The sequence below is a fragment of the Brachyistius frenatus genome, unplaced genomic scaffold, assembly GCF_029030835.1.
Source record: "Brachyistius frenatus isolate BFR_SWC_R1_liver_20210118 unplaced genomic scaffold, ASM2903083v1 Contig_469, whole genome shotgun sequence".
In the NCBI taxonomy this organism is placed as follows: Eukaryota; Metazoa; Chordata; class Actinopteri; family Embiotocidae; genus Brachyistius; species Brachyistius frenatus.
The window spans coordinates 95,197-121,584 of NW_027211068.1; the positions used below are offsets into that span (position 1 = coordinate 95,197).

General features: G+C 51.6%; 2 protein-coding genes across 4 annotated transcripts; one reads left to right on the plus strand and one right to left on the minus strand.

Annotated features, from left to right (window-relative positions):
• Window positions 1-657: 657 nt before the first annotated feature.
• Window positions 658-19,391, plus strand: kdm2aa (lysine (K)-specific demethylase 2Aa). 3 transcript variants are annotated; one of them, XM_069687513.1, is made up of 26 exons: window positions 658-789; window positions 3,855-3,993; window positions 6,133-6,211; window positions 6,395-6,441; window positions 6,599-6,777; window positions 6,857-6,963; window positions 7,061-7,154; window positions 7,862-8,015; window positions 8,094-8,209; window positions 8,292-8,418; window positions 9,471-9,748; window positions 9,845-9,922; window positions 10,171-10,298; window positions 10,472-10,595; window positions 11,086-11,214; window positions 11,849-11,932; window positions 12,195-12,446; window positions 14,026-14,058; window positions 14,164-14,269; window positions 14,388-15,008; window positions 16,561-16,720; window positions 16,937-17,182; window positions 17,805-17,968; window positions 18,183-18,329; window positions 18,559-18,777; window positions 18,884-19,391. In XM_069687513.1, the coding sequence occupies exons 1-26, from the start codon at window positions 784-786 to the stop codon at window positions 19,063-19,065; spliced, it is 3,999 nt and encodes a 1,332-aa protein (XP_069543614.1). In that variant the 5' UTR covers window positions 658-783; the 3' UTR covers window positions 19,066-19,391. The 3 variants fall into 3 exon arrangements, with proteins under 3 accessions (XP_069543614.1, XP_069543613.1, XP_069543615.1); XM_069687512.1 differs by lacking the exon at window positions 658-789 and adding an exon at window positions 1,678-2,079; XM_069687514.1 differs by lacking the exons at window positions 658-789; window positions 12,195-12,446 and adding an exon at window positions 1,678-2,079.
• A 443-nt stretch (window positions 19,392-19,834) lies between these two features.
• On the minus strand, window positions 19,835-26,274 carry spcs3 (signal peptidase complex subunit 3). Its single transcript, XM_069687511.1, has 5 exons — window positions 25,896-26,274; window positions 23,004-23,079; window positions 20,979-21,053; window positions 20,148-20,263; window positions 19,835-20,044 (listed from the first exon to the last, which is right to left on the minus strand). Exons 1-5 carry the CDS (start codon window positions 26,036-26,038, stop codon window positions 19,912-19,914), a joined length of 543 nt encoding a protein of 180 aa, XP_069543612.1. The 5' UTR covers window positions 26,039-26,274; the 3' UTR covers window positions 19,835-19,911.
• Window positions 26,275-26,388: the final 114 nt, after the last annotated feature.

Sequence of the window (26,388 nt, forward strand, 5' to 3'; positions counted from 1 at the left end):
GAGTTTAGCTGCAGACTGCTGCATTTGTGCCGTGTCCTGGTAAAATTACTTAGATGAACGAGGACACCGTGTCATCTTTGCGTTGAGGTGTTATTTTCGATATGATTTTCCCTAAAAGGCTGCTTTTCCCAGACCTGCTGTGGGGTGATGACATGGCAGCAGGTGGCCTGTTTCCTGAAGCTTCATATTTGTATTAATCTCAACAGAATCTTCCAACGAGTAAAGATAACCTGTCTGGACGTGCAGGGTGGGCTGAGAGGAGGCAGGTTGGACAGCAGAGACCAGCAGCAGCTCAGCCCTTTGTTGTGATTAGCTTATGTGACACGTGACAACACGTTGTGGTTTTTGTTTGTTCTTCCTGTCCTGCTTCAGGACCTCCGGCCTGTGACTCTGGAGATGTAGAAGAGGAGGTTTTCTTTGTCTTTTGTAGCTCTGTCCATGCTGTAATAAATATTAATGGTGTTCTTTATTTCTGCTCAGCAGTGATTATTTCGCAGCGCGTCACAGTTATTCGCGCGCCTCTCGCTCGCCGTATTCTTTCTCTGCGTGTTTGACAGACGCGTCGTTGCCACCAATCACAGCAGCCGTGCAACACTTTCCAGCCAATCAGCAGGCGCGCGTTCAGAGTCCGCTCCCCTGTATGGACCTGCGGCCACTTCCTCGTTGAAGGGGGCAACAAAACGTGTCGCTGCGATGTGAGCGTCTGGCAGAGGACCGAGGACACGGAGGACGTCGCACGAGCCGGACTACTGCCGCGGCTGAGGCGGACGAACCTGCAGCACGATGGGGGTAAGCTCCGCGGGCCGCCTCAGTGTTGAGGTAATGTAGGTTAAATTGAGCGATGACTCGTTGTATCGGCCGACGGGGCGGGGTTAGCGCGGCGGAGCTGCGCGCGATTGGCTCCTTCTCCTGGCTCGTGTCTGTCCGCCAGTCCGGCTGTCTTGACCAATCAGGGATGAGCTCGTTTTCCAACCGTTCCGGTAATGGCTTCTTGGCAGTTCCTGTACATGCCTATTGGTTCTTCTCGTCCAATCACAGTTTAGAACTCGTTCACGTGAGTGACAGCGCTGCAGTTCAATGAAAGCCTCGCCGGCACGTCTGTGATTGGTCCAGAGTTTGTTTGTGGGCGGGATGTGGTGACGTTCGGTTTTGGGCTGGAAAATGGCGGCTGTTCGGAGACGGGGAATCAACTTTGTCCGAAGCTAGTGGAGACCGCAGGAACAGTGTTTTTATCAGCGCTGTCCAAACGCAGCGAGATGTTTGAACTCCACTTGGAGTCATGGTGAGCTTCCTGTCGGCGTACGTAGGGCGCCGTCCACAGAGCCAGCAGCAGCCGGTGTGATTGTTGGAGGCAGCGAACAAAGCTCGAGCGAGCCGCGGGTCTCCGGCTGAGACCTCCTGGAGCCTCGGCGGGCCGGACCAGCGGCTCACTTCCCCAGTCCGGGGAGGGAAGTCGGCAGTAAACCGCAGAGTCTGTGTTGGTACCTCAGAGTCTGTGTTGGTACCACAGAGACTGTGTTGGTACCTCAGAGTCTGTGTTGGTACCACAGAGACTGTGTTGGTACCTCAGAGTCTGTGTTGGTACCTCAGAGTACCACAGAGTCTGTGTTGGTACCACAGAGACTGTGTTGGTACCTCAGAGACTGTGTTGGTACCTCAGAGACTGTGTTGGTACCACAGAGTCTGTGTTGGTACCTCAGAGTCTGTGTTGGTACCTCAGAGTCTGTGTTGGTACCTCAGAGTACCACAGAGTCTGTGTTGGTACCACAGAGTCTGTGTTGGTACCACAGAGACTGTGTTGGTACCTCAGAGTCTGTGTTGGTACCTCAGAGTACCACAGAGTCTGTGTTGGTACCACAGAGTCTGTGTTGGTACCACAGAGTCTGTGTTGGTACCACAGACATCTGCTGCCCCGATGGAGCCATGTTACGCCGTGCGCCCGTTTAAGGTGCTCTCGCGCCGGGTTGACTTGCGCGCTGTGCGCCGGTGAATCTCCGGTGAATCTCCGGTGTTTTGGAGTCTGCCGGGACCAACTGAGTGGTCATGGATGATTCCAAGCCTCGGTACAGCAAAAGGCTGGTGAGTACTGAAATATGAAAACGATGATGAAGTGCTGAGTGAAGGACATCAGGATGGAAGTATGAAGAGGTTTAATCTAACGGAGGTGTAAAGAACATCCTGTCACGTTTTATTTATGTCTCACGATGTTATTTGGGTGTTTAAATGAACTGAATTGATATAGTGAGGAAATCAGTGTGTTGTCTGAGAGAGACTGTAGATATTTCCCATACAAGAGGAGGATGAGGAGGATGAAGGAGCAGAGTCACCTCCCTTTGAAGGAGACAACAAGGGAGTAAAGGAGAAAAACATAGTCTCTGTCCGAGTATATAAGTACTGAGTCATTGATGGTTCTGTTGGGTTCTTTACTCTTTACTTTCTGAGCTGAGCTCGTTTCTCTGTCAGTCCAAAGTGTGGACGCACATTCTTTCATTTTTCTATTTTGTTTTTTTACAATGTGCAGCAAAACGGAACACATCAAAATATTAAATAACACATCTGAATATTTGTAATATTTTTCACTCCTGAAGTTGCCTCCTTCAGCTTTGATAACATCTTTAACTCTTCATGCTCCAACCAGCTTCACCAGCTTTTATTTTGAAGGAGCTCCCACGTGCTGACCACCGGCTGCTTTTCCTTCACTCTGCTCCAAATCCTCTGAGCTGGGTGATGGTGGAGGGTGGAGGGCAGGTCATGTGATGGTGGAGGGCAGGTCATGTGATGGTGGTGGAGGGCAGGTCATGTGATGGTGGAGGGCAGGTCATGTGGTGGTGGAGGGCAGGTCATGTGGTGGTGGAGGGCAGGTCATGGTGGAGGGCAGGATGTGATGGTGGTGGAGGGCAGGTCATGTGATGGTGGAGGGCAGGTGAGTGGAGGGCAGGGTGTGATGGTGGTGGAGGGCAGGTCATGTGATGGTGTCATGTGATGGTGGTGGAGGGCAGGTCATGTGGTGGTGGAGGGCAGGTCATGTGATGGTGGTGGAGGGCAGGTCATGTGGTGGTGGAGGGCAGGTCATGTGATAGTGGAGGGCAGGTCATGTGGTGGTGGAGGGCAGGTCATGTGATGGTGGAGGGCAGGTCATGTGATGGTGGTGGAGGGCAGGTCATGTGATGGTGGAGGGCAGGTCATGTGATGGTGGTGGAGGGCAGGTCATGTGGTGGTAGAGGGCAGGTCATGTGATGGTGGAGGGCAGGTCATGTGATGGTGGTGGAGGGCAGGTCATGTGATGGTGGAGGGCAGGTCATGTGGTGGTGGAGGGCAGGTCATGTGGTGGTGGAGGGCAGGTCATGTGATGGTGGAGGGCAGGTCATGTGATGGTGGTGGAGGGCAGGTCATGTGATGGTGGAGGGCAGGTCATGTGATGGTGGTGGAGGGCAGGTCATGTGGTGGTGGAGGGCAGGTCATGTGATGGTGGAGGGCAGGTCATGTGGTGGTGGAGGGCAGGTCATGTGGTGGTGGAGGGCAGGTCATGTGGTGGTGGAGGGCAGGTCATGTGATGCGAAGTCCATTTGATGATGTGAAATAAGAAACCTTCTGCCTCCTGTCAGTTGTACCTGATGTGTGTGCTCTGTTGTTGTTGTTGTTGTTGTTGTTGTTGTGATGATGATCAGCTCAGCCTCTTCAGTTTTCGCAGGCTGTTCCTCTGAGAAATGACTCCTGTCTAAATGTCTTCAGGTCCAGTTCATGCACACATCTTTTGTGTGGTGATGACTTTGATTGACAGGTTTGGTGCGGCCACCTATCTTTGCCACGCCTCTCATTCCTGTTACCCATCCACACCTCTGTCCCCTCCATAGCGGGCCGGTACCCGACGGCGTTACCACGACGACGGCATTTCAGATGAGGAGATCGATGGACGGAGGATGTTTGACCTGGAGGAGAAGGTCAGCAGCCAGAGGTTCAGCTCTGACCGGGTGGTCCGCATGGAGGGAAGAGGTGGGTGAGGTCTTCCTCTCTCGAGGCTCGGTCTCAGGGACTTTATGATCCTACACATCACACGCTGGAGTCCATCGCTCCGGTTCAGACCCAGTAACCCAGACACGGTGCTGCATGATTCAGGCTATGTATCTCAATATTTAGATATATTCTCTAAAGCGCTTCACAAATGCTTAATTTAAGCCTTTGATGCATTAAAATAACACCAGTATGATGATTCTTGTTTATATTCATTAGTGGTTTCTATTGGAACAATTTTAAAGTTGTATGTAAAAAGGGTGAAATCACAACCAAGTTAGATTTAACAAAACAGTATTTTTTCAACGACAATCCAGTTGGTTCTTTGGTTTTTAAGAGAAATATCACCACGTCATGTTCTGTATGTAAATGAACCGTCTTGAGTAGCAAACTGCAGCAGCATTATTTTAAACTGGACTTTTTCTTTGACTGTGTTTTTACTGGTCAGTAGTTTACCTGCAGCCCCCTCATCACTAAGGGTTGATCCCCCCCTCATCACTAAGGATTGATCCCCCCCTCATCACTAAGGGTTGATCCCCCCTCATCACTAAGGGTTGATCCCCCCTCATCACTAAGTATTGATCCCCCCTCATCACTAAGTATTGATCCCCCCTCATCACTAAGGATTGATCCCCCCTCATCACTAAGGGTTGATCCCCCCTCATCACTAAGGGTTGATCCCCCCCTCATCACTAAGGGTTGATCCCCCCCTCATCACTAAGGGTTGATCCCCCCTCATCACTAAGGGTTGATCCGCTCTCATCACTAAGTATTGATCCCCCTTCATCACTAAGGATTGATCCGCCCTCATCACTAAGTGTTGATCCCCCCTCATCACTAAGGATTGATCCCCCCTCATCACTAAGTATTGATCCCCCTCATCACTAAGTATTGATCCCCCTTCATCACTAAGGGTTGATCCCCCCTCATCACTAAGGGTTGATCCCCCCTCATCACTAATCCGCCCTCATCACTAAGTATTGATCCCCCTTCATCACTAAGGATTGATCCGCCCTCATCACTAAGGATTGATCCGCCCTCATCACTAAGTATTGATCCCCCCCCTTCATCACTAAGTAGATCCCCCTTCATTGATCCGCCCTCATCACTAAGTATTGATCCGCCCTCATCACTAAGTATTGATCCCCCTTCATCACTAAGTATTGATCCGCCCTCATCACTAAGTATTGATCCCCCTTCATCACTAAGGATTGATCCGCCCTCATCACTAAGTATTGATCCGCCCTCATCACTAAGTATTGATCCCCCTTCATCACTAAGGATTGATCCGCCCTCATCACTAAGTATTGATCCCCCTTCATCACTAAGGATTGATCCGCCCTCATCACTAAGTATTGATCCCCCTTCATCACTAAGGATTGATCCGCCCTCATCACTAAGTATTGATCCCCCTTCATCACTAAGGATTGATCCGCCCTCATCACTAAGTATTGATCCGCCCTCATCACTAAGTATTGATCCCCCTTCATCACTAAGGATTGATCCGCCCTCATCACTAAGTATTGATCCCCCTTCATCACTAAGGATTGATCCGCCCTCATCACTAAGTATTGATCCGCCCTCATCACTAAGTATTGATCCGCCCTCATCACTAAGTATTGATCCGCCCTCATCACTAAGTATTGATCCGCCCTCATCACTAAGTATTGATCCGCCCGGCTCTGAGTGGAAGGAAAATGAAACTGTGCCTGAACCACTGCTCAGATGATGCTGTGACCGTTTCAGACTGAATTCATGAACGCACCCAAAACTATCAGCCTGTTAATGTTTAGTTAGAACTGTTAACTAATGTAAAGTACACATATGGGAAACCCTGTCTGTCTGTCTGTCTGTCTGTCTGTCTCTCTCTCTGTGTGTGTGTGTGTGTGTGTGTGTGTGTGTGTGTGTGTGTGTGTGTGTGTGTGTGTGTGTGTGTGTGTGTGTGTGTGTGTGTGTGTGTGTGTGAGAGAGACACAGAGGGAGGGAAGCGTAAAGTAAAGGCATATGTTATACCGACGGCGGCTTAATTTGTACTCGAAGTTCGCAATATCGTATATATATATATATTTGTGTATATATATATATAAACATAAACATGTTTTTATTGTTTGTATTTCTCAGACTTCACGTACGAGTTCGTCCAGAGAGGCGGCCTGAGGGACCCCATCATTTTTGAGAAGCCCGTTGGACTCGGGATCAAGTAGGAACCGCCTCCCCTTTCCTCTTGCTCCTTTCTACATATACATGATCACTTCCAGCACACGTGATCAAAGCTGTAGTTTACCTGCTTGTTCGTTCTGAAGTCGTCCTCAGACGTGTAACAGCGATGTATGAACAGGCAACATGAGCGTTGTAGTGTGTTGAGTGAGCTGTTGTTGTGCAGGATGCCGGACCCTGACTTCAGCGTCAACGACGTCAAGATGTTTGTGGGTAAGTCTCAGCTCTGTAGCATACATGCTGCTCATTGAATGCATTTCATTCATTATTTCATCCATCAAGGTTTCAAACTTTAAAAATGTCTGCACTCATGTCTTATTCTGGAACAGCTGAGTCAATGTTCAGTTTGATTGACTAACTGTCCTCTCAGGTAGCAGACGTATGATAGACGTGATGGACGTGAGCACTCAGAAGGGGACAGAGATGTCCATGGCCCAGTGGACACGTTACTATGAGACGCCTCCGTCTCAGAGAGAGAAGCTCTATAATGTCATCAGCCTGGAGTTCAGCCACACCAAGCTGGAGAACCTGGTCCGGAGACCCGCCACGGTACAGGCTCACTCCTCACCAAGGGCTTTTACACCGGTCGACTGGCCTGAACTCAAAGTGTCATGGTGTCTGTGTGCAGGTGGATCTCATCGACTGGGTGGACAACATGTGGCCTCGCCATCTGAAGGAGAGACAGAGAGACTCCACCAACTCCATCACCGACATGCAGTACCCCAAAGTACAGAAGTAAGTTTCTCGTTTGGACTCTTCTCTGGAGTCGGGTTCAGACCGGGAACACGACGTGTTCATGACCGCGGTCTGTTGTGATGTTGTGTCTCTGCAGATATTGTCTGATGAGTGTCGAGGGCTGCTACACGGACTTTCACATTGACTTCGGAGGGACCTCGGTGTGGTACCACATCCTCAGAGGCAGTAAGGTGGGCTTCATGTTTTCTGTTCCAGCCTCTGAGCATAATTAAACCTCAGTCCTGTTCCTGTGTGGTAGAACCAACCAGCTTTTTGGAGCCGACCTCTAGTGGCACTCGCTGGTATTGCAGCTTAAGACACTTCTGTATCGGAACCATTTTTCAGACCTGAAGCTACGAACACTTATAAGCAGTTTGTGTGTAAAAGTGAAACCTGCAGTGGGGAACTGTTGTCGCCCCTTCTGTCAGTGAGAGCAATTACAACAACACTGTGGACGTGTGCTGACATCACAGGCTCCTCTGCAGCTGCTGTGAAATGGAATATATAAATCGTTTTGAACACAAAATGATGTGTTTCGCTGTCAGTTAAATCCATTCAGTCTGACATCATCTCGCACTATTTTATTCCCATTCATTCCAGTTAGCAGAGGGCTAAACAGGAAGGTAGGCGGTGGAAGCCTGTGGTGAGCGAGCTCAGTATATCTTCATCCGGCCAGCAGCAGACAGCAAATGTAAAAAGGTTTCTGTGGCAGCGATGTGTTCAATGAGCTCTGTGTGGACCGGTTTGGTACCAGACCTTCATTTAAATGTCGTCCCACCACACAGCTTTGAATAAAGGGATGTAAAAGCTGCAGGCTGGGAGGGTCCATCTGAAAAGCCATGCTGCCGGGTGGTTTCAGAGAGCGGAGTGTGTCTTGAATCTCAGGTGTGTGTTGCAGGTGTTCTGGCTGATCCCTCCGACGCCCCAGAACCTGGAGATGTATGAGAACTGGGTCCTGTCGGGGAAACAGGGGGATGTGTTCCTGGGAGACCGAGCTTCTGAGTGCCAGCGGATTGAACTGAAGCAGGGCTGCACCTTCATCATACCCTCAGGTACACCTTTAACTGCCTGCCTGCACGCTGAAGGGTTTCAGTGGTGGGACACACAGAGTCTCTATGTGTAACACTCAGGTTGGATTCACGCCGTCTACACCCCCATGGACTCCATGGTGTTTGGAGGGAACTTCCTGCACAGCTTCAACATCCCCACGCAGCTGAACATCTGTAACATAGAGGACAGAACGCGGGTGGGTGCAGACACACTCTCCTGGAAGCTGTTAATGACAGGAAGTGATGGATTTGAAAGTGGCTCTTTTGCCTCCACCGCAGGTTCCAGTCAAGTTTCGATACCCCTTCTACTACGAGATGTGCTGGTACGTGTTGGAGCGCTACGTCTTCAGCCTGACCAGGACCTCCTACCTCACACCGGAGTTTCAGAAACACTCGCTGGGCATCGGTACGAACACACGCATCCCAGGAGTCCACCACTGTTTTTACATCGTTTTCAGGGCCGGCGGTGATTATTAGTGATTGTGATTCTACCTCAAGTTTGCGTTTCCTTCAGCTCACTGCTGAAGTCTGTGAAAATGAGGCCAATGCTGAGTTCCAGATGAGATCCTTCCCGTGGTACACTAATAAATAGTGCTCTTCCATGTCAGGACTCTTACGTGTGTGTGCGTGTAGACAGTCGTGTTGTTTCAGATCTCACTGCTGTTCTGCACTGACAGGAAATGACCTCATCATGTGAACACATCAGCCTCCAACATGTCTGCAGCTTTAATTATTTTACCCAGAATCCAAAGTGTTTTTGTGTTCTCTGTTTAACACTCAATAAACACACTGATTCTTCTGTCCAGCAGCAGCAGTGGAAAAGAAACATGTTGTGTTCAGGAACAGCTGCAGCTTCCTCACACACCTTAATTTGAAAATTTCCTTTACGTCTGTGGCCCCGCCCCTTCCTCTACGGAGCCAAGATGGCGACCGTTTAGGGTGGAAAGTGTTCAGAGTTTCACACTTCTTGTTTGGAGCGTTCTGAGTGATTCATCCTGGAACTTTTATGCACTGATGCACTCAGAATAGTGAGAAGTTGGTACACAAGTAGAACATCTGGAACACGGCACAGGTTTAATGGCAGTTGGCAAGCTAGCTTATAGGTGCATTACCGCCACCTACTGGACAGGAGTGTGACACCGGAGATTCCTCCACATACACATCGTGCGCTGTGTAAAATACAAGCTGGACCTGGTCATCTGCCACATTTCTTCTGTGGCTCCATGTGGACGTCTCCAAGCACAACCAATAATAATAATAATAATATAATAATAAGGATCATCATGGTTAGGCTTCATACTGTTAAATAAGAATAACAAACCTGTCTACTTTCTGGGATAAATTAGATGAATCTTCATAATTAAAGCTCACAGAGCAGTTTGAGCTTTAGAACAAAGCAATGCTGCCGTTCACCCTGAGCTGTGAGGATCAATAAACGTGTGACTCTCCATCTGTAAGGTCTGAAGAAACCGGCCGCCTCGGATGCAGCCTGCGAGGTGAAGGAGGAGGAGGAGGACGAGGATGAGGAGGAGGAGGAGGAGGAGGAGGAGGGTGGCAGCAGTGATGAAGGGGCTTCAGGGCAGCAGTGTGACCCTTCTGCAGCTGAAGTCCTACTGACCCCTCTGGAGCTGGAGGGCCTGTGGAACCTGCTGGGCAAACTGGAAACGCTGCCCTCCAACAAGAAGTGTGTTCCCGCAGGGATCCACAACGCCCCGGCCCTCATCACACACATCAAGGTGTGTGTGTTTGTGTTTGTGCCAGTGTGCTGGTGCTGTGATTAAACCTCTGCTGCCATGGTAACAGTCCTGCTTCCCGTCTCTGCTGTCCTGCAGGCTCTGCTGAAGGAACATGCCAGTGACAATCCCAAACTGTCCTACACAGGAAAACCCATCATCAGGTGGCCGAGGAGGGTGAGCAGCTCCCCTGTCAGACCTGCAGCACGTTAATGATGATAGCTGTACTCATGTTGTCTAAAGACGTTCGTTACCTGGACGACGGGAGGCCTCTGCATCATGATTGTTATAAAACCTACGTTTCAGTCGCAGCCTGAGCTGCTGTGAAGTGTTGCTTACTTTCCGTGTGTAATAAATACGTGATGTCGTTCTTGTGTTTCCTCCTTTAACTTGGCCGATTGTTTCTCCTCTGCTCCCTCCACCAGCCCTCCTGGTACCAGCCTCCACCACCTCCTCCACCACCTCCTCGTCCCAAACTGGCCTCCACTCCCATCATCCCCCGACCCCAGAAACCAGCCTCCTCCATGTCTGTGCTGAGGCGGCGCCGTGTCAGGTAACAGACAGACAGAGACAGACAGACAGAGACAGAGTCTGTCTGTAGCCCAGTGTTGTGTCGCTTTTGAGCTATTTTAATGACTGAGTGTTGATCTGCCAGTGGGCGGGGCTTGGTGTGATGCAGCTGCCCCCTGTGATCGTCCCTCTGCCGTCCTGTGTCCGTCTCTGCAGGTGTAAGCGCTGTGAAGCCTGTATGAGACCGGAGTGCGGAGACTGTAACTTCTGCAGAGACATGAAGAAGTTCGGAGGCCCGGGGAAGCTCAAACAGACCTGTGTGCTACGACAGTGTCTCTCTGTAAGGACTCTCCTTTACAACTCAGCCATGGCAAACATTCAGAAACTATTTTACTCCATTTAAATCCAGAGGAGGTCTGTGGTGTTACTCACTGTTTGATATTTCAGTGTTGATCAGGTGTACAATCACATACCTGGTTCATCCACAGAAAAACTAAAACCCAGCTGATAAACTTTGAGTTGTGTGTTGTTATCATTGCCTACTTCATGATGTGAACATCTTGAGGACTTGCTCTGGTTTTGCTCCCTCAGTTTGATCCAAGTAATCCATGATTACAGATGGAGCTGAAGGGACGATAAACTCTGCTTTCAGACAGAACATCCATGCTGCCATCTTGTGTCACATGACTTGATTACTGTGCAGTGATTGGTTGAACGGACCAGCGCACTTTTACCTTTTCTGTTCTGAGACAGCTCTCGGTGCGTTTCCATCGGGCTGTGGCCGTTTCTATGACGCCGTGTGTTGAGAGTTGTTCTGCTCTGTCCTCCAGCCGGGCCTTCCTCTGTCTGCAGTCTGTGAGATCTGCAAGGAGCCCAATCAGGAGGAGACCGGAGACCCGTCCCTCATTCTGATGGAGTGCTCCAACTGTGCACAGATCGTCCATCCTGCCTGCCTCACGGTACACACACACACACACCACACACACACACCACACACACACTCACACACACACACACACACACACACACACACACACACACACACACACACACACAGACACACACACACACACACAGACACACACACACACACACACCACACACACACACACACACACACACACACACACACACACACACACACACACACACACACACACACACACACACACACACACACACACACACACACACACACACACACACACACACACACACACACACACACACACACACACACACACACACACACACCACACACACACACACCACACACACACCACACACATACACACACACACACACACACACACACACACACACACACACACACACACACACACACCACACACACACACACACACACACACACACACACACCACACACACACCACACACACACACACACACCACACACACTCTTCACCAGCTTCATGCACCTACAACCCTGAGCTAATGGAGGCTTCTCTGATGGAGCTCTACACTGCAGCACATTCTGCCTCTCATCACATGGAGTGTGAACACACGTATCCAGGTTTGTTTAGTCTTTTTCATCCGTCCTTCCTCCTCCTGACTGCTCCTCTTCCTCCTCAGGTTCAGGGAGAAGGAGTGGTGAACAAAGACCTGCCCAGCTGCTGGGAGTGTCCCAAGTGTGTCCAGGGGATCACCGACCCAGAGGTACACACTTTCTACTAAACAGTTACTTAGTGACACACACACAGGCGCACACACACACACGCACACACACACACAGGCACACACACACACAGACGCACACACAGGCACACACACACACACACAGAGATACACAGATACACACACACACACACACCCCTGGTTGCCGTGTGTCCAAGCTAACAGGTGTTATGTGTCTCCTGTTTGTCATGTTTCTTTTGTTGCTTTACTTTCTCTTCCTTTGAATGTGCTCTCACTCCGTCAGTCATCAGGCAGTGATGAATCGCTGGCTGCTGGCCACCAACAGCACATCCGTCCCCACGGCCCCCTGGTCCTCCGGCTGGGCCCCGGGCCCTCTGCTAACGTAGGGGGTCCTGTGGGCTCCCAGCAGGATGGGGAGGTTGTCCGCTGTGGTTTCTTCCCTCCTCCTCCTCTTCCTTCCTGCTCTTCCTCCTCCTCAGCATCACTTCTCTTGGTGGCGGCCCCTCTGCCTTCTCAGCCAATCAGCTCGAGACTGGTGAGAGGTGCCGCCTACTCTGCGTACATCCACCCGTCTGTCGCGTGCACCCCACCCCTTTTTCCCTCTCCATCTTTTTTCATGAGAAGAGACACAACGCCTGATGTTGACAGGACGTCAGAGACAGAAGGACTTCCTGTTGGCAGAGCTGTAGTGCCTCTTCTCACACTGTTGGCTCTTTTATTTTGAAAAGCTCAGGCCCGTGCTGTTTCCTTCTCATGGCTGATCATAGCGGACTGTGACCTGAGGCTGTGTGATCAGACCAGCTGTTTGTCCAGGTCACAGTCCGACCACGGAGGGTTGCTGCCATCTGTGTTTACTTTCAATAGGTGCTCATCAACGCCTCTCAGGATCAGCTGGTCTCTTTATTCGGTTAACGTGTCGGCACACGATGTCGGTCTTGTTTGGTCTGAAAAGGATGAAGCTGATGTTGTCCTGCGGAGCTCTTTGCTCAGCTGCCAGCCATGTCTGTTTGTCGGCCTGTAAACGGGGCGTGAGCCGATCTCCTCTCAGACTAATAGAGCGACGGTGTCTGGAGCAGGAAGACCTGCGTCACGGTGACGTTTCTAAAGAACAAGTGTTTGAATGTGTGACTCAGATTCTGATGTCAGAGACATGCTGAACCCTTTGAATTCCAGCGTGACTGGTAAAAGTAATAGTCTAGTTATTCTCCCATACAGTACGTACTGCCCACATATGTAGTGTGTTTTGAAGGTGCTCTGTAGAAGACGATCAGTCTTTGGGTGGGTCTGTAGACGGGATGCTGAACTCGGATTGATGACTTCATGTTGTTTTGTGACACTGTGGAACAACACGGAACGGTTCTGTCTTTGACTTCACTGTGGTTCTCACTGGCGACCATCAGTGAGGTCATCAACCAGCAGTGACATCATCAACCATCAGTGATGTCATCGTTGGTTTATGAACGTTATGAATCCTCCAGTTCAGATTCTGTCCGTCACCATCTTTGCTAGTTCGGAGCAGTTTGGAGCAGGAAGTGACCATATTTGGACGAGCTGGGGGAGGAGCCAGCGGTGGATCTAATGGATCTGATTGGAAACCTGACGATACTACGTCCCGCCCACCGATAGCTGTAACCTGACTGCACCACAGGCCTGTCAATCAAACAGACACGCCCCCAAAAACAGGTCTTCTTGAATCTTCTTTTCTAATGAATGAGGGATTATTTTCAGATGGACCTCCAGAAAACTAATAAGAAGGAGTGACTTTAGCTAACAACACCGAGATAACTGATGGACACATTTTATTCACTTTGGATTTGATGAGAGAAGTTGAATGGGAGTCTATGGAGCCGGAGGCTTTTTGGAGCCGACCTCTAGTGGCACTCGCTGGTATTGCAGTTTAAGCTACTTCCACTTTTATATAGTCTGTGGTTCTGCTCCATGATTGTTTGGTATGTACGACTCGTGCTCTGCTCCATGACCTCCTTGTCTCTCGGGCTGCAGAGCTGGAAGTGACACCACATTTATTCATGTGAAGAATCTCAGTTGATTTCGGCTGTTTTGACATATATTTGTGAGTTTTTGTGATTGTGACGTTTCTCCTCTTCCTCCTGCAGTCTAAAGGCGACCGAGGCGACGGTCTTACAGTGGTGAGTGTTTGGTTTGTCCACACCTCCATCGCCCACTCTGTCTTTATGTTCTGTCTCTCCTTCGTCTCCTGTGTCTTCATCATTATTCTTGCTCTCTTGGTCCAGAAAAGGAAATCTTCCTCCCTGCTGGACGCTCGTATGGCAAAGATTTACAGACGCCAGCAGCACAGCCGCGATGGAGACGACTCCGCCAGTGATGACGATGATGAAGGTTTGTCAGTCGCAGCCATTTTGTTGCTGATTTTTTTAAATGATTATTATTAAGTTCCTGAACTTGACGTCTGAACGTATTTGATGTGATGACTGCGTTTTTACGTCCGTCTTTGCAGCGTCTCACAGAAGAAAGATGGCGCTTCATGCCCGAGGGGGGGGCCACTCCTCCAGGAGGGTGTTTGGTGCCAGCAGGAGGGGCCTGTTGAGAGGAGGCCCCGCCCCCAGAGGGAGCAGAGGAGGGCTCATGACTCCCGGCCCCTCCTCTCTCCTCAAGCTGAAGCGAGGGATGGGCATGAGGGAGGGTGGGCGGAGGGGGCGGGGCGTGAGGCTGCGAGGGGGCTCCAGGATGCAGCGCAGAGGAGACGAGTCCGAGGAGTCGGACGAAGACGACGACGACGATGACGACGACGATGAAGAGGAGGAGGAAGAGGAGGACAGTGAAGACGGAGACAAAGAACGACAGCATCGTCGACGAAGGAGGCGACGCCGGACTGACGATGATGATGAGGATGATGAAGATGAAGACAGTGAGGGGCAGGAGTTTGACCCAGAAGAGGAGGAGATGGACACACTGGAAGATGAAGAGGAGGAGGAGGAAGAGGTGGAGGAGGAAGGGCGGTGGGATTCAGACCCAGAGCCCCCGGTCCTCCTGGTGTCGGATCTGAATGATGACCTGCTGAGTGGCTCCTACCTGACCGTCACTCTGCAGCGCCCCCACAAGGCCAGGAGGCAGTCTGGTGAGTAACACAACACACACACACTTGTTCACCACCAACACACACACACACACACACCTGTTCACCACCAACACACACACACACACCTGTTCACCACCAACACACACACACACACACACACACACACACCTGTTCACCACCAACACACACACACACACACTTGTTCACCACAACACACACACACACACACACACACTTGTTCATCACCAACACACACACACACCTGTTCACCACCAACACACACACACACACACTTGTTCATCACCAACACACACACACACACACCTGTTCACCACCAACACACACACACACACACACACACACACCTGTTCATCACCAACACACACACACACACACCTGTTCACCACCAACACACACACACACACACCTGTTCACCACCAACACACACACACACACACCTGTTCATCACCAACACACACACACCTGTTCACCACCAACACACACACACACACACACTTGTTCACCACCAACACACACACACACACACACACACACACACTTGTTCACCACCAACACAAACACACACACCTGTTCACCACCAACACACACACACACACTTGTTCATCACCAACACACACACACACACACCTGTTCACCACCAACACACACACACACACACACACACACACACACCTGTTCACCACAACACACACACACACACACACACTTGTTCATCACCAACACACACACACACCTGTTCATCACCAACACACACACACACACACTTGTTCATCACCAACACACACACACCTGTTCACCACCAACACACACACACACACACCTGTTCACCACCAACACACACACACACACACACTTGTTCATCACCAACACACACACACACACACACACCTGTTCACCACCAACACACACACACACACACACACCTGTTCACCACCAACACACACACACACACACCTGTTCATCACCAACACACACACACACACACTTGTTCATCACCAACACACACACACACACACCTGTTCACCACCAACACACACACACACACACCTGTTCATCACCAACACACACACACACACACACCTGTTCATCACCAACACACACACACACACACACCTGTTCACCACCAACACACACACACACACACACACACCTGTTCACCACCACACACACACACACACACACACACACACACACACACACCTGTTCACCACCAACACACACACACACACACACACACCTGTTCACCACCAACACACACACACCTGTTCACCACCAACACACACACACACACACACACCTGTTCATCACCAACACACACACACACACACACACCTGTTCACCACCAACACACACACACATCTGTTCACCACCAACACACACACACACACACACACACACACACCTGTTCACCACCAACACACACACACACCTGTTCACCAACACACACACACACACACCTGTTCACCACCAACACACACACACACGCACACACACACCTGTTCACCACCAACACACACACACACACACACACACACACACCTGTTCACCACCAACACACACCTGTTCTCAGGCTCCATCGTGCCGAAGCTGGAGGCTGCCATGGGTCTGCGTCCGGCTGCAGCAGGTGGAGGTGGCCAGCAGGGCTTCATCCAGAGGAAGAGCGCTCTGTCCAAACCTTCCCGCCTGAAGAACAGCGACTCCCCGGCCGACACCCCGAGAGGACCCGGCAGGTAGAGCCACGATACTCACCTGTCTTTGTCCTCCTCCTGGGCTGATTTTTGGGGAAACGGTTGCTCCCAAACACGCGTGTTGAATGACCGGTTCGGGTCTTACGGCTCCAAGTCGCCATGTCGACGACCGGCTGGAGCGGTTCATACTACCGGTCCACGTGTCCTGTCTGTTCAGTGACCCGAACAGCTGCTGATAATTTGTTGGTCATCTTGTAGGCCTCGTCTGCGCGGTAGCCACGGCGACAGAGGCACCAGAACTCGCTCCGCATCTTCGTCAGAGGAAGAGGAAGCTGCCGCCGCCGCGTCCACCCTGTCTCCTCCATCCCTGCTGTCTCTGCCGTCCTTCAAAGATGTGGGCAATGAGAGGGGGGGGGAGAAGGAGGTGTGGGTGTCTGTGTTCAGGTACCTGAGCAGAGCTGAGCTGCTGGCCTGCATGAGTGTCTGCAAGGCCTGGTACAAGTGGTACGTCACACACACACACACACACACACACACACACACACACACACACACACACACACACACACACACACACACACACACACACACACACACACACACACACACACCACACACACACACACACCATACACACACACACACACACACACACACACACACACAAACACACACTCACACACACACACACACACACACACACACACACACACCATACACACACACACACACACACACACACACACACACACACACACACACACACACACACACACACACACACACACACACACACACACACACACACACACACACACACACACACACACACACACACACACACACACACACACACACACACCACACACACACACACACACACACACACACACACACACACACACACACACACCACTCACACACACACACACACACACACACACACACACACACACACACACACACACACACACACCACACACACACACACACACACACACACACACACACACACACACACACACACACACACACACACACACACACACACCACACACACACACACACGTGTCAGTTGTGACCTGGATCAGGACCAGACGTCCCTCTGTCCCTCTGTCCCCTGCAGGAGCTGTGACAAACGTCTGTGGGGCCATGTGGACGTGAGTCGCTGCAGCCCGCTCAGTAACCAGGTCCTGGCCGGCATCGTCAAACGGCAGCCGTCCTCTCTGGACATGTCCTGGACCCCGCTGGCCAAGAGACAGCTCAACTGTCTGCTCACCAGGCTGCCGGGTACACCAGCACCGACACACACAGGGGTCCTCTGTCCCCACACGTCTCTGGGACACGTCTCTCAGCACACGTCTCTCAGGACACGTCTCGTATCACACGTCTCATCACACCTCCATCAGGACACGTCTCTCAGGACACGTCTCTCGGCACACGTCTCATATCACACGTCTATCAGGACACGTCTCATGACACATCTTTGTCCATCTGTCTTCAGGTCTGAGGGAGCTGAGGGTGACCGGTCTGTCCTGGTCCTGTCTCTCAGCGCTTGTCTCTCCTACGCTGCCTCACCTGCGTCTGTTGGACCTGCGCTGGTGTGAAGGCGTCAAAGACGAACAGATTAAAGAGCTTGTCAGTCCACCAGGTCAGTGAGACACGGTGAACAGCAGAGTGAGACACAGTGAGACAGTGAACAGCAGAGTGAGACACGGTGAACAGCAGAGTGAGACACAGAGTGAGACAGTGTCTCAAACGCCTATTTCCACCGTCTGAAGTTTGATTGGCGCTCTTTAATGACATCACCTCGTAGCTCCTCCTTCTGTGGTTTTAAGGTGTGTGTGGAGATTGAAGCTCCTCCCCTTCTGTCTCTGCAGGTCTGGAGTCGTCCCGCAGCAGGCTGAGGAACATGGGGACGCTGCGTCTGTCTGGCCTGGACATCACGGAGTCCACTCTGAGGCTGCTGCAGCGCCACATGCCTCAGCTGGAGCGGCTGGACCTGGCTCACTGCAGGGACATCGGCGACTCGTCCATCGCCCTGCTGGCGGCCGCCGGGACGCACACCCGCAACAACCTCACCGAGCTCACGCTGGCAGGTGGGCGGAGCCTCTACACGCCGTCATCCATTGTTTTGACAGAAATAGCATCCATCTGTGGGATTATATGAAGAAACTAAAAGGCTGTGTGTGTCCATGTCTCCAGGTTGCAGTGAGCTGACGGACGTGTGTCTGTCCTACCTGAAGCGTCTCTCGTCTCTGACCCTGCTCGACCTCAGAGGCTGTAAAGGCGTCAGTAGACGAGCCTGCGACGCCTTCATCTCTGACCTGTCCCACGTCGCCCTCTACTGCATGATGGAGGAGAAGCTCATCCAGCGCCTGGACTAGCACCCCCCCCTCCCCCTCCCACCTGGCAGTGGACATTGAGACGTCCCTCCTGCCAGGGTCTTTCTATGATCCACCGTAAACCTTCCTGTCACCTGGCAGGATGAGAACCGGGTTAAAGGACGGTTCTGTCTCGTCACTGCCTCAACGATCCCTGAAGGTGTCCTGTCCGGTGTCAGTGAGTCGTGGACGGAGCGCTGCTGTCTCACTAAAAACTCTGGACGGAAGAAGGACGTCAGGGTCTCCTGGTTTTCTGGTCAACTCTGTAAATGTTTTTTTTATAATTCACTGTGTGAAAACACAATAAAACTTTTCTTTTAAATAACAAAGTGCTTATTTGAGTCTCTCTCTCTCACACACACACACACTCTCTCACTCACACACACACACACACTCTCTCTCACACACTAACTCACACTCTCTCACTCACACACACACTCTCTCACTCACACTCTCTCACTCACACGCTCTCACACTTTCTCACACACACTCACACTCTCTCACTCACACGCTCTCACACTTTCTCACACACACTCACACTCTCTAACTCACACACACACACTCACACTCACACACACACACTCACTCTCACTCACTCACACACTCTCTCTCACACACACACTAACTCACTCTCTCACTCACACACACTCTCTAACTCACTCACACACACTCTCACTAACTCACACTCTCTCTCTCACTCACTAAATGATAGCGCCTGCATGACTGAGTGTGGTGAACTGACCCTTTATACAAAAACCCTCAGAGACACACATGTTGTCACATTTTATTACAAACACGTGTGTGTGTGTGTGTGTGTGTGTGTGTGTGTGTGTGTGTGTGTGTGTGTGTCTAGTAGCTCCTGGTGGTCTCGTATGTCTCGGGGAACGGGAGGCTGACGTGACCACTTCCTGCCACCAGGGGCAGGATTCCAGCGTTGGGAACGACGTTCCAGGACAGTGACAGAGTGATGTTCTTATTGGCCCTGGAGACAGACAGACAGGGAAAGTGAAAATGTGAGCCGAGGCCTCCCCCTCACGGTGGGGTCGGTTCGGCAGTCGGTTGTCATGGTTACATGTCATTCTCACCTGAGTCCATTCCCATCATCAAAGAAGAAGTATTTGGACTTCATGTCTCTCAGGTTCAGTTTGGTGTTTTCACCTCGGAGAACAATCTTATCCCACAGAACCACCTGGTTCAGAGACTGACACACACACACACACACACACACACACACACACACACACACACACAGATAACACAGACACAGATTAACTGTTGTTAACACATCTGGATGAATATTGACAGTCAAACATAAAGTAACATGAGTTCCAATATTAAAGTGTTTGCTGGTGAATGTATGACATCATCACGTGTGTGTTCATCAGTGAGGCTGCAGTGTGTTGAACTGGACCGCTCGGTGCCGACCGGAGTCTCTACTGTTCACCACAAACACATCTCAGTATAAAGGAAAAACGACTTTATCATTCAGAACGGGTCAGAACTACTGAGATGTAGGTGTACCTAATAAAGTGACCACGGACCAGCAACAAGTTCAATCATGGGTCTTCTACAGACGTGTGTGTGTGTGTGTGTGTCTGTGTGTGTGTGTCTGTGTGTGTGTGTGTCTGTGTGTGTGTGTGTGTGTGTGTGTCTGTGTGTGTGTGTGTGTGTGTGTGTGTGTGTGTGTGTCTGTGTGTGTGTGTGTGTGTGTGTGTGTGTGTGTGTGTGTGTGTGTCTATGTGTGTGTCTGTGTGTGTGTGTGTGTGTGTGTGTGTGTGTGTGTGTGTGTGTGTGTGTGTGTGTGTGTGTGTGTGTGTGTGTGTGTGTGTGTGTGTGTGTGTGTGTGTGTGTGTGTGTGTGTGTGTGTGTGTGTGTGTGTGTGTGTGTGTGTGTGTGTGTGTGTGTGTGAGACTCACGTTGCTCCTGGTGGTGTACTCAGCTGACAGGTATAGAAACAGCTGTTTCACGTTCCAGTCAAAAATGGGCTGCAAATGTGGGAGAAGTTAAAGAAAACCAGGAGAACGAAGCGTCTCGTCACAGTTTGATATCGTGAAACATTTCAATTTTAATCTCCCGCCTTCAGGCGTCCGTCGACATCCGAGGAACTGCTCCTCACAGGGCCCCCCCGTCAGGGCTCGGTGTCGGGCCCCCCCTGTCAGGGCTCGGTGTCGGGCCCCCCCGTCAGGGCTCGGTGTCGGGCCCCCCCGTCAGGTGTCGGGGCCCCCCTGTCAGGGCTCGGTGTCGGGCCCCCCCGTCAGGGCTCGGTGTCGGGCCCCCCCGTCAGGTGTCGGGGCCCCCCGTCAGGGCTCGGTGTCGGGCCCCCCCGTCAGGGCTCGGTGTCGGGCCCCCCCGTCAGGTGTCGGGCCCCCCGTCAGGGCTCGGTGTCGGGCCCCCCCGTCAGGGCTCGGTGTCGGGCCCCCCCGTCAGGTGTCGGGGCCCCCTGTCAGGGCTCGGTGTCGGGCCCCCCCGTCAGGGCTCGGTGTCGGGGCCCCCCTTGGGTCCATTTTATAAAAACATAACATTTCTTATCACCTGTATGCCGACGATATTCAAATGGACCCCCCCTCAAATCTGGCTCTGCCTCTAAATTCATGAATGAGCTGCCGGCCGATGTGACAACAGAGATCTCGCCTGTCAGCTGTGACAGCGGACAGTCCTTCATCTTGTCCCCGTGGCAACACACCCCTTCTGTCTCATAATCACCGCCAACATTATTCATTCTTACTTGAAGCTAAAATACTGAAAACGGTGAACATTGTGGAATATAGATCTGATTAAAGCACATGTGGGCTCATATGATGTACGTTTAAAATATGTACTGACTGTAATCATTGTAGAACACATTGCTTGTAATATATGTTGGCTGTAATCATGGTAGAACACATTGATTGTAATATATGTTGGCTGTAATCATGGTAGAACACATTGATTGTAATATATGTTGGCTGTAATCATGGTAGAACACATTGATTGTAATATATGTTGGCTGTAATCATGGTAGAACACATTGCTTGTAATATATGTTGGCTGTAATCATGGTAGAACACATTGATTGTAATATATGTTGGCTGTAATCATTGTATAACACATTGATTGTAATATATGTTGGCTGTAATCATGGTAGAACACATTGATTGTAATATATGTTGGCTGTAATCATGGTAGAACACATTGCTTGTAATATATGTTGGCTGTAATCATGGTAGAACACATTGCTTGTAATATATGTTGGCTGTAATCATGGTAGAACACATTGCTTGTAATATATGTTGGCTGTAATCATGGTAGAACACATTGATTGTAATATATGTTGGCTGTAATCATGGTAGAACACATTGATTGTAATATATGTTGGCTGTAATCATTGTATAACACATTGATTATGCAGGAATTACGAAATACGGAGCGTGACTGACTGTTGGGTGTACCTGTTGTGAAACAGGGAAGAGAGAGTTCAAGAGTCCAACTATAGGATAACAACTCTATAAATGGTATAGAAAACCATTGAACTAGTAATCACCAAGACATGAGACTAGTAAATAAGTAAGTGAAAGGAGGAAGTAAGTAGAACAGGCTCAGTACGAGAGGTTATACATTAGCTCTAAGTAAACATGCCCAGGACTGTATAAGAGTGTGTGCTTGATCTGTATTGTCAGACTCCAACAAAGAGACCTCAGGTTGATGTTGGGCTCTCCAAGATGTCTTGTATGCTACGCAGGATATCTTGTAAACTACGCTTAATAAAAATCAACTAAAACCGGTAACTGCCTAAAGACTGCTTCTATCAACGGACTCGGGGAAAACTATTGGGGACAATAATTTGAGATACAACAACATCCAAAGGGCTCGCTGGCCGCCGCAGCGCCCCCTGCAGGTCTGTTCACACCGGGCTCCACAGTCAAAGGACATCTTGGAACATTTCAGTCTTCACTGTAAAGGATATCAGCTGAGAGGTCAAAGGTCAGGAAACCCAGATCACTGCGCTCTCGGGGTCCTGTGAAGTCATCGACGTTCTTCCTGTTAGAGAGAGACGGGAGGAAGAGGAGGGTGAGGAGGAAGAGGAGGGTGAGGAGGAAGAGGAGGAAGAGGAGGGTGAGGAGGAAGAGGAGGAAGAGGAGGTAGAGGAAGAGGAGGGTGAGGAGGAAGAGGAGGTAGAGGAAGAGGAGGGTGAGGAGGAAGAGGAGTGTGAGGAGGAAGAGGAGGTAGAGGAAGAGGAGGGTGAGGAGGAAGAGGAGGGTGAGGAGGGTGAGGAGGAAGAGGAGGTAGAGGAAGAGGAGGGTGAGGAGGAAGAGGAGGTAGAGGAAGAGGAGGGTGAGGAGGAAGAGGAGGGTGAGGAGGGTGAGGAGGAAGAGGAGGGTGAGGAGGAAGAGGAGGTAGAGGAAGAGGAGGGTGAGGAAGAGGAGGGTGAGGAGGAAGAGGAGGGTGAGGAGGGTGAGGAGGAAGAGGAGGGTGAGGAGGAAGAGGAGGAAGAGGAGGTAGAGGAAGAGGAGGGTGAGGAGGAAGAGGAGGTAGAGGAAGAGGAGGGTGAGGAGGAAGAGGAGTGTGAGGAGGAAGAGGAGGTAGAGGAAGAGGAGGGTGAGGAGGAAGAGGAGGGTGAGGAGGGTGAGGAGGAAGAGGAGGTAGAGGAAGAGGAGGGTGAGGAGGAAGAGGAGGTAGAGGAAGAGGAGGGTGAGGAGGAAGAGGAGGGTGAGGAGGGTGAGGAGGAAGAGGAGGGTGAGGAGGAAGAGGAGGTAGAGGAAGAGGAGGGTGAGGAGGAAGAGGAGGTAGAGGAAGAGGAGGGTGAGGAGGAAGAGGAGTGTGAGGAGGAAGAGGAGGGTGAGGAGGGTGAGGAGGAAGAGGAGGTAGAGGAAGAGGAGGGTGAGGAGGAAGAGGAGGTAGAGGAAGAGGAGGTAGAGGAAGAGGAGGTAGAGGAAGAGGAGGGTGAGGAGGAAGAGGAGGGTGAGGAGGGTGAGGAGGAAGAGGAGGGTGAGGAGGAAGAGGAGGTAGAGGAAGAGGAGGGTGAGGAGGAAGAGGAGGTAGAGGAAGAGGAGGGTGAGGAGGAAGAGGAGGTAGAGGAGGATGAGGAGGAAGAGGAGGAAGAGGAGGGTGAGGAGGGTGAGGAGGAAGAGAAGGTAGAGGAAGAGGAGGGTGAGGAGGAAGAGGAGGTAGAGGAAGAGGAGGGTGAGGAGGAAGAGGAGGTAGAGGAGGAGGAGGAAGAGGAGGGTGAGGAAGAGGAGGGTGAGGAGGAAGAGGTAGAGGAAGAGGAGGGTGAGGAGGAAGAGGAGGGTGAGGAAGAGGAGGGTGAGGAGGAAGAGGAGGGTGAGGAGGAAGAGGAGGAAGAGGAGGGGGAGGAGGAAGAGGAGGGGGAGGAAGAAGAGGTAGAGGAGGAAGAGGAGGGTGAGGAGGTAGAGGAGGGTGAGGGGGATGAGGAGGAAGAGGAGGGTGAGGAGGAAGAGGAGGGTGAGGAGGAAGAGGAGGAAGATGAGGGTGAGGAGGAAGAGGAGGGTGAGGAGGAAGAGGAGGAAGAGGAGGTAGAGGAAGAGGAGGGTGAGGAGGAAGAGGAGGTAGAGGAAGAGGAGGGTGAGGAGGTAGAGGAAGAGGAGGGTGAGGAGGAAGAGGAGGTAGAGGAGGAGGAGGGTGAGGAGGAAGAGGAGGGTGAGGAAGAGGAGGGTGAGGAGGAAGAGGTAGAGGAAGAGGAGGGTGAGGAGGAAGAGGAGGAAGAGGAGGGTGAGGAGGTAGAGGAGGAAGAGGAGGGTGAGGAGGAAGAGGAGGGTGAGGAGGAAGAGGAGGAAGAGGAGGATGAGGAGGAAGAGGAGGGTGAGGAAGAGGAGGTAGAGGAGGAAGAGGAGGGTGAGGAGGTAGAGGAGGGTGAGGGGGATGAGGAGGGTGAGGAGGGTGAGGAGGGTGAGGAGGAAGAGGAGGGTGAGGAGGAAGAGGAGGAAGAGGAGGGTGAGGAGGTAGAGGAGGGTGAGGGGGGTGAGGAGGAAGAGGAGGTAGAGGAAGAGGAGGGTGAGGAGGAAGAGGAGGTAGAGGAAGAGGAGGGTGAGGAGGGTGAGGAGGAAGAGGAGGTAGAGGAAGAGGAGGGTGAGGAGGAAGAGGAGGTAGAGGAAGAGGAGGGAGAGGAGGAGGGTGAGGAGGAGGGTGAGGAGGAAGAGGTAGAGGAAGAGGAGGGTGAGGAGGGTGAGGAGGAAGAGGAGGGTGAGGAGGAAGAGGAGGGTGAGGAAGAGGAGGAAGAGGAGGAAGAGGAGGGTGAGGAAGAGGAGGTAGAGGAGGAAGAGGAGGGTGAGGAGGTAGAGGAGGAAGAGGAGGGTGAGGAGGAAGAGGAGGGTGAGGAGGAAGAGGAGGGTGAGGAGGAAGAGGAGGTAGAGGAAGAGGAGGGTGAGGAGGAAGAGGAGGGTGAGGAGGAAGAGGAGGGTGAGGAGGAAGAGGAGGGTGAGGAGGAAGAGGAGGTAGAGGAGGAAGAGGAGGTAGAGGAGGGTGAGGAGGAAGAGGAGGGTGAGGAGGAAGAGGAGGAAGAGGAGGGTGAGGAGGAAGAGGAGGTAGAGGAAGAGGAGGGTGAGGAGGAAGAGGAGGTAGAGGGTGAGGAGGAAGAGGAAGAGGAGGGTGAGGAGGAAGAGGAGGGTGAGGAGGAAGAGGTAGAGGAAGAGGAGGGTGAGGAGGAAGAGGAGGGTGAGGAGGAAGAGGAGGGTGAGGAGGAAGAGGAGGAAGAGGAGGGTGAGGGGGGGTCTGTGCGCACTGAACACACACACACACACGCACGCACACTCTCTCTCTCACACACACACACACACACACACACACACACACACGCGCGCGATGTGAACGTGACCATGTTGAAAACACGTGATGCTCACAGCATGACTTTGGAGACGTGGACGTCCACCGGAACTCGTCTGTCTTTGAACGCCGTGGTGACGAAGCAGCCGAAGGTGAGCGCCGCCATGACGCTCAGGCTGAAGGCGAACAGAGAGTTCGCTCTGGACAGAACCGTGTTCATCTTCACGGTACCGCTGCAGCCACGGGAACCACCGGAACCACCGGATCTCACGGTACCGCTGCAGCCACGGGAACCACCGGATCTCACGGTACCGCTGCAGCCACGGGAACCACCGGAACCACCGGATCTCACGGTACCGCTGCAGCCACGGGAACCACCGGAACCGCCGGATCTCAGACAGACGGCTCGCTGACGGACCGCGGATGTTGTGTTGAACCCGGAATAACAAGGTACACAGCTTCAACACGTACTTCCTGTTCTTGACTTTCAAAATAAACTCGTTTTAAAGCGTCCTCGCCTTCTGTTTATATATATTTGAATAAACTCAATATATATACTGAATAAATTTA

What these genes read in the sequence shown, in the direction of transcription:
- spcs3 (XM_069687511.1), bottom strand. Translation starts at nt 26,038, where the DNA reads ATGAACACGGTTCTGTCCAGAGCGAACTCTCTGTTCGCCTTCAGCCTG. An exon ending in CACGTCTCCAAAGTCATGCT is followed by an intron (nt 23,080 to 25,895) that starts GTGAGCATCACG and finishes TCTCTCTAACAG; the next exon opens with GAAGAACGTCGATGACTTCA. An exon ending in CCTTTGACCTCTCAGCTGAT is followed by an intron (nt 21,054 to 23,003) that starts ATCCTTTACAGT and finishes CTTCTCCCACAT; the next exon opens with TTGCAGCCCATTTTTGACTG.
- kdm2aa (XM_069687512.1), top strand. Translation starts at nt 2,044, where the DNA reads ATGGATGATTCCAAGCCTCGGTACAGCAAAAGGCTG. An exon ending in CTCGGTACAGCAAAAGGCTG is followed by an intron (nt 2,080 to 3,854) that starts GTGAGTACTGAA and finishes TCCCCTCCATAG; the next exon opens with CGGGCCGGTACCCGACGGCG. An exon ending in TGCTACGACAGTGTCTCTCT is followed by an intron (nt 10,596 to 11,085) that starts GTAAGGACTCTC and finishes TCTGTCCTCCAG; the next exon opens with CCGGGCCTTCCTCTGTCTGC.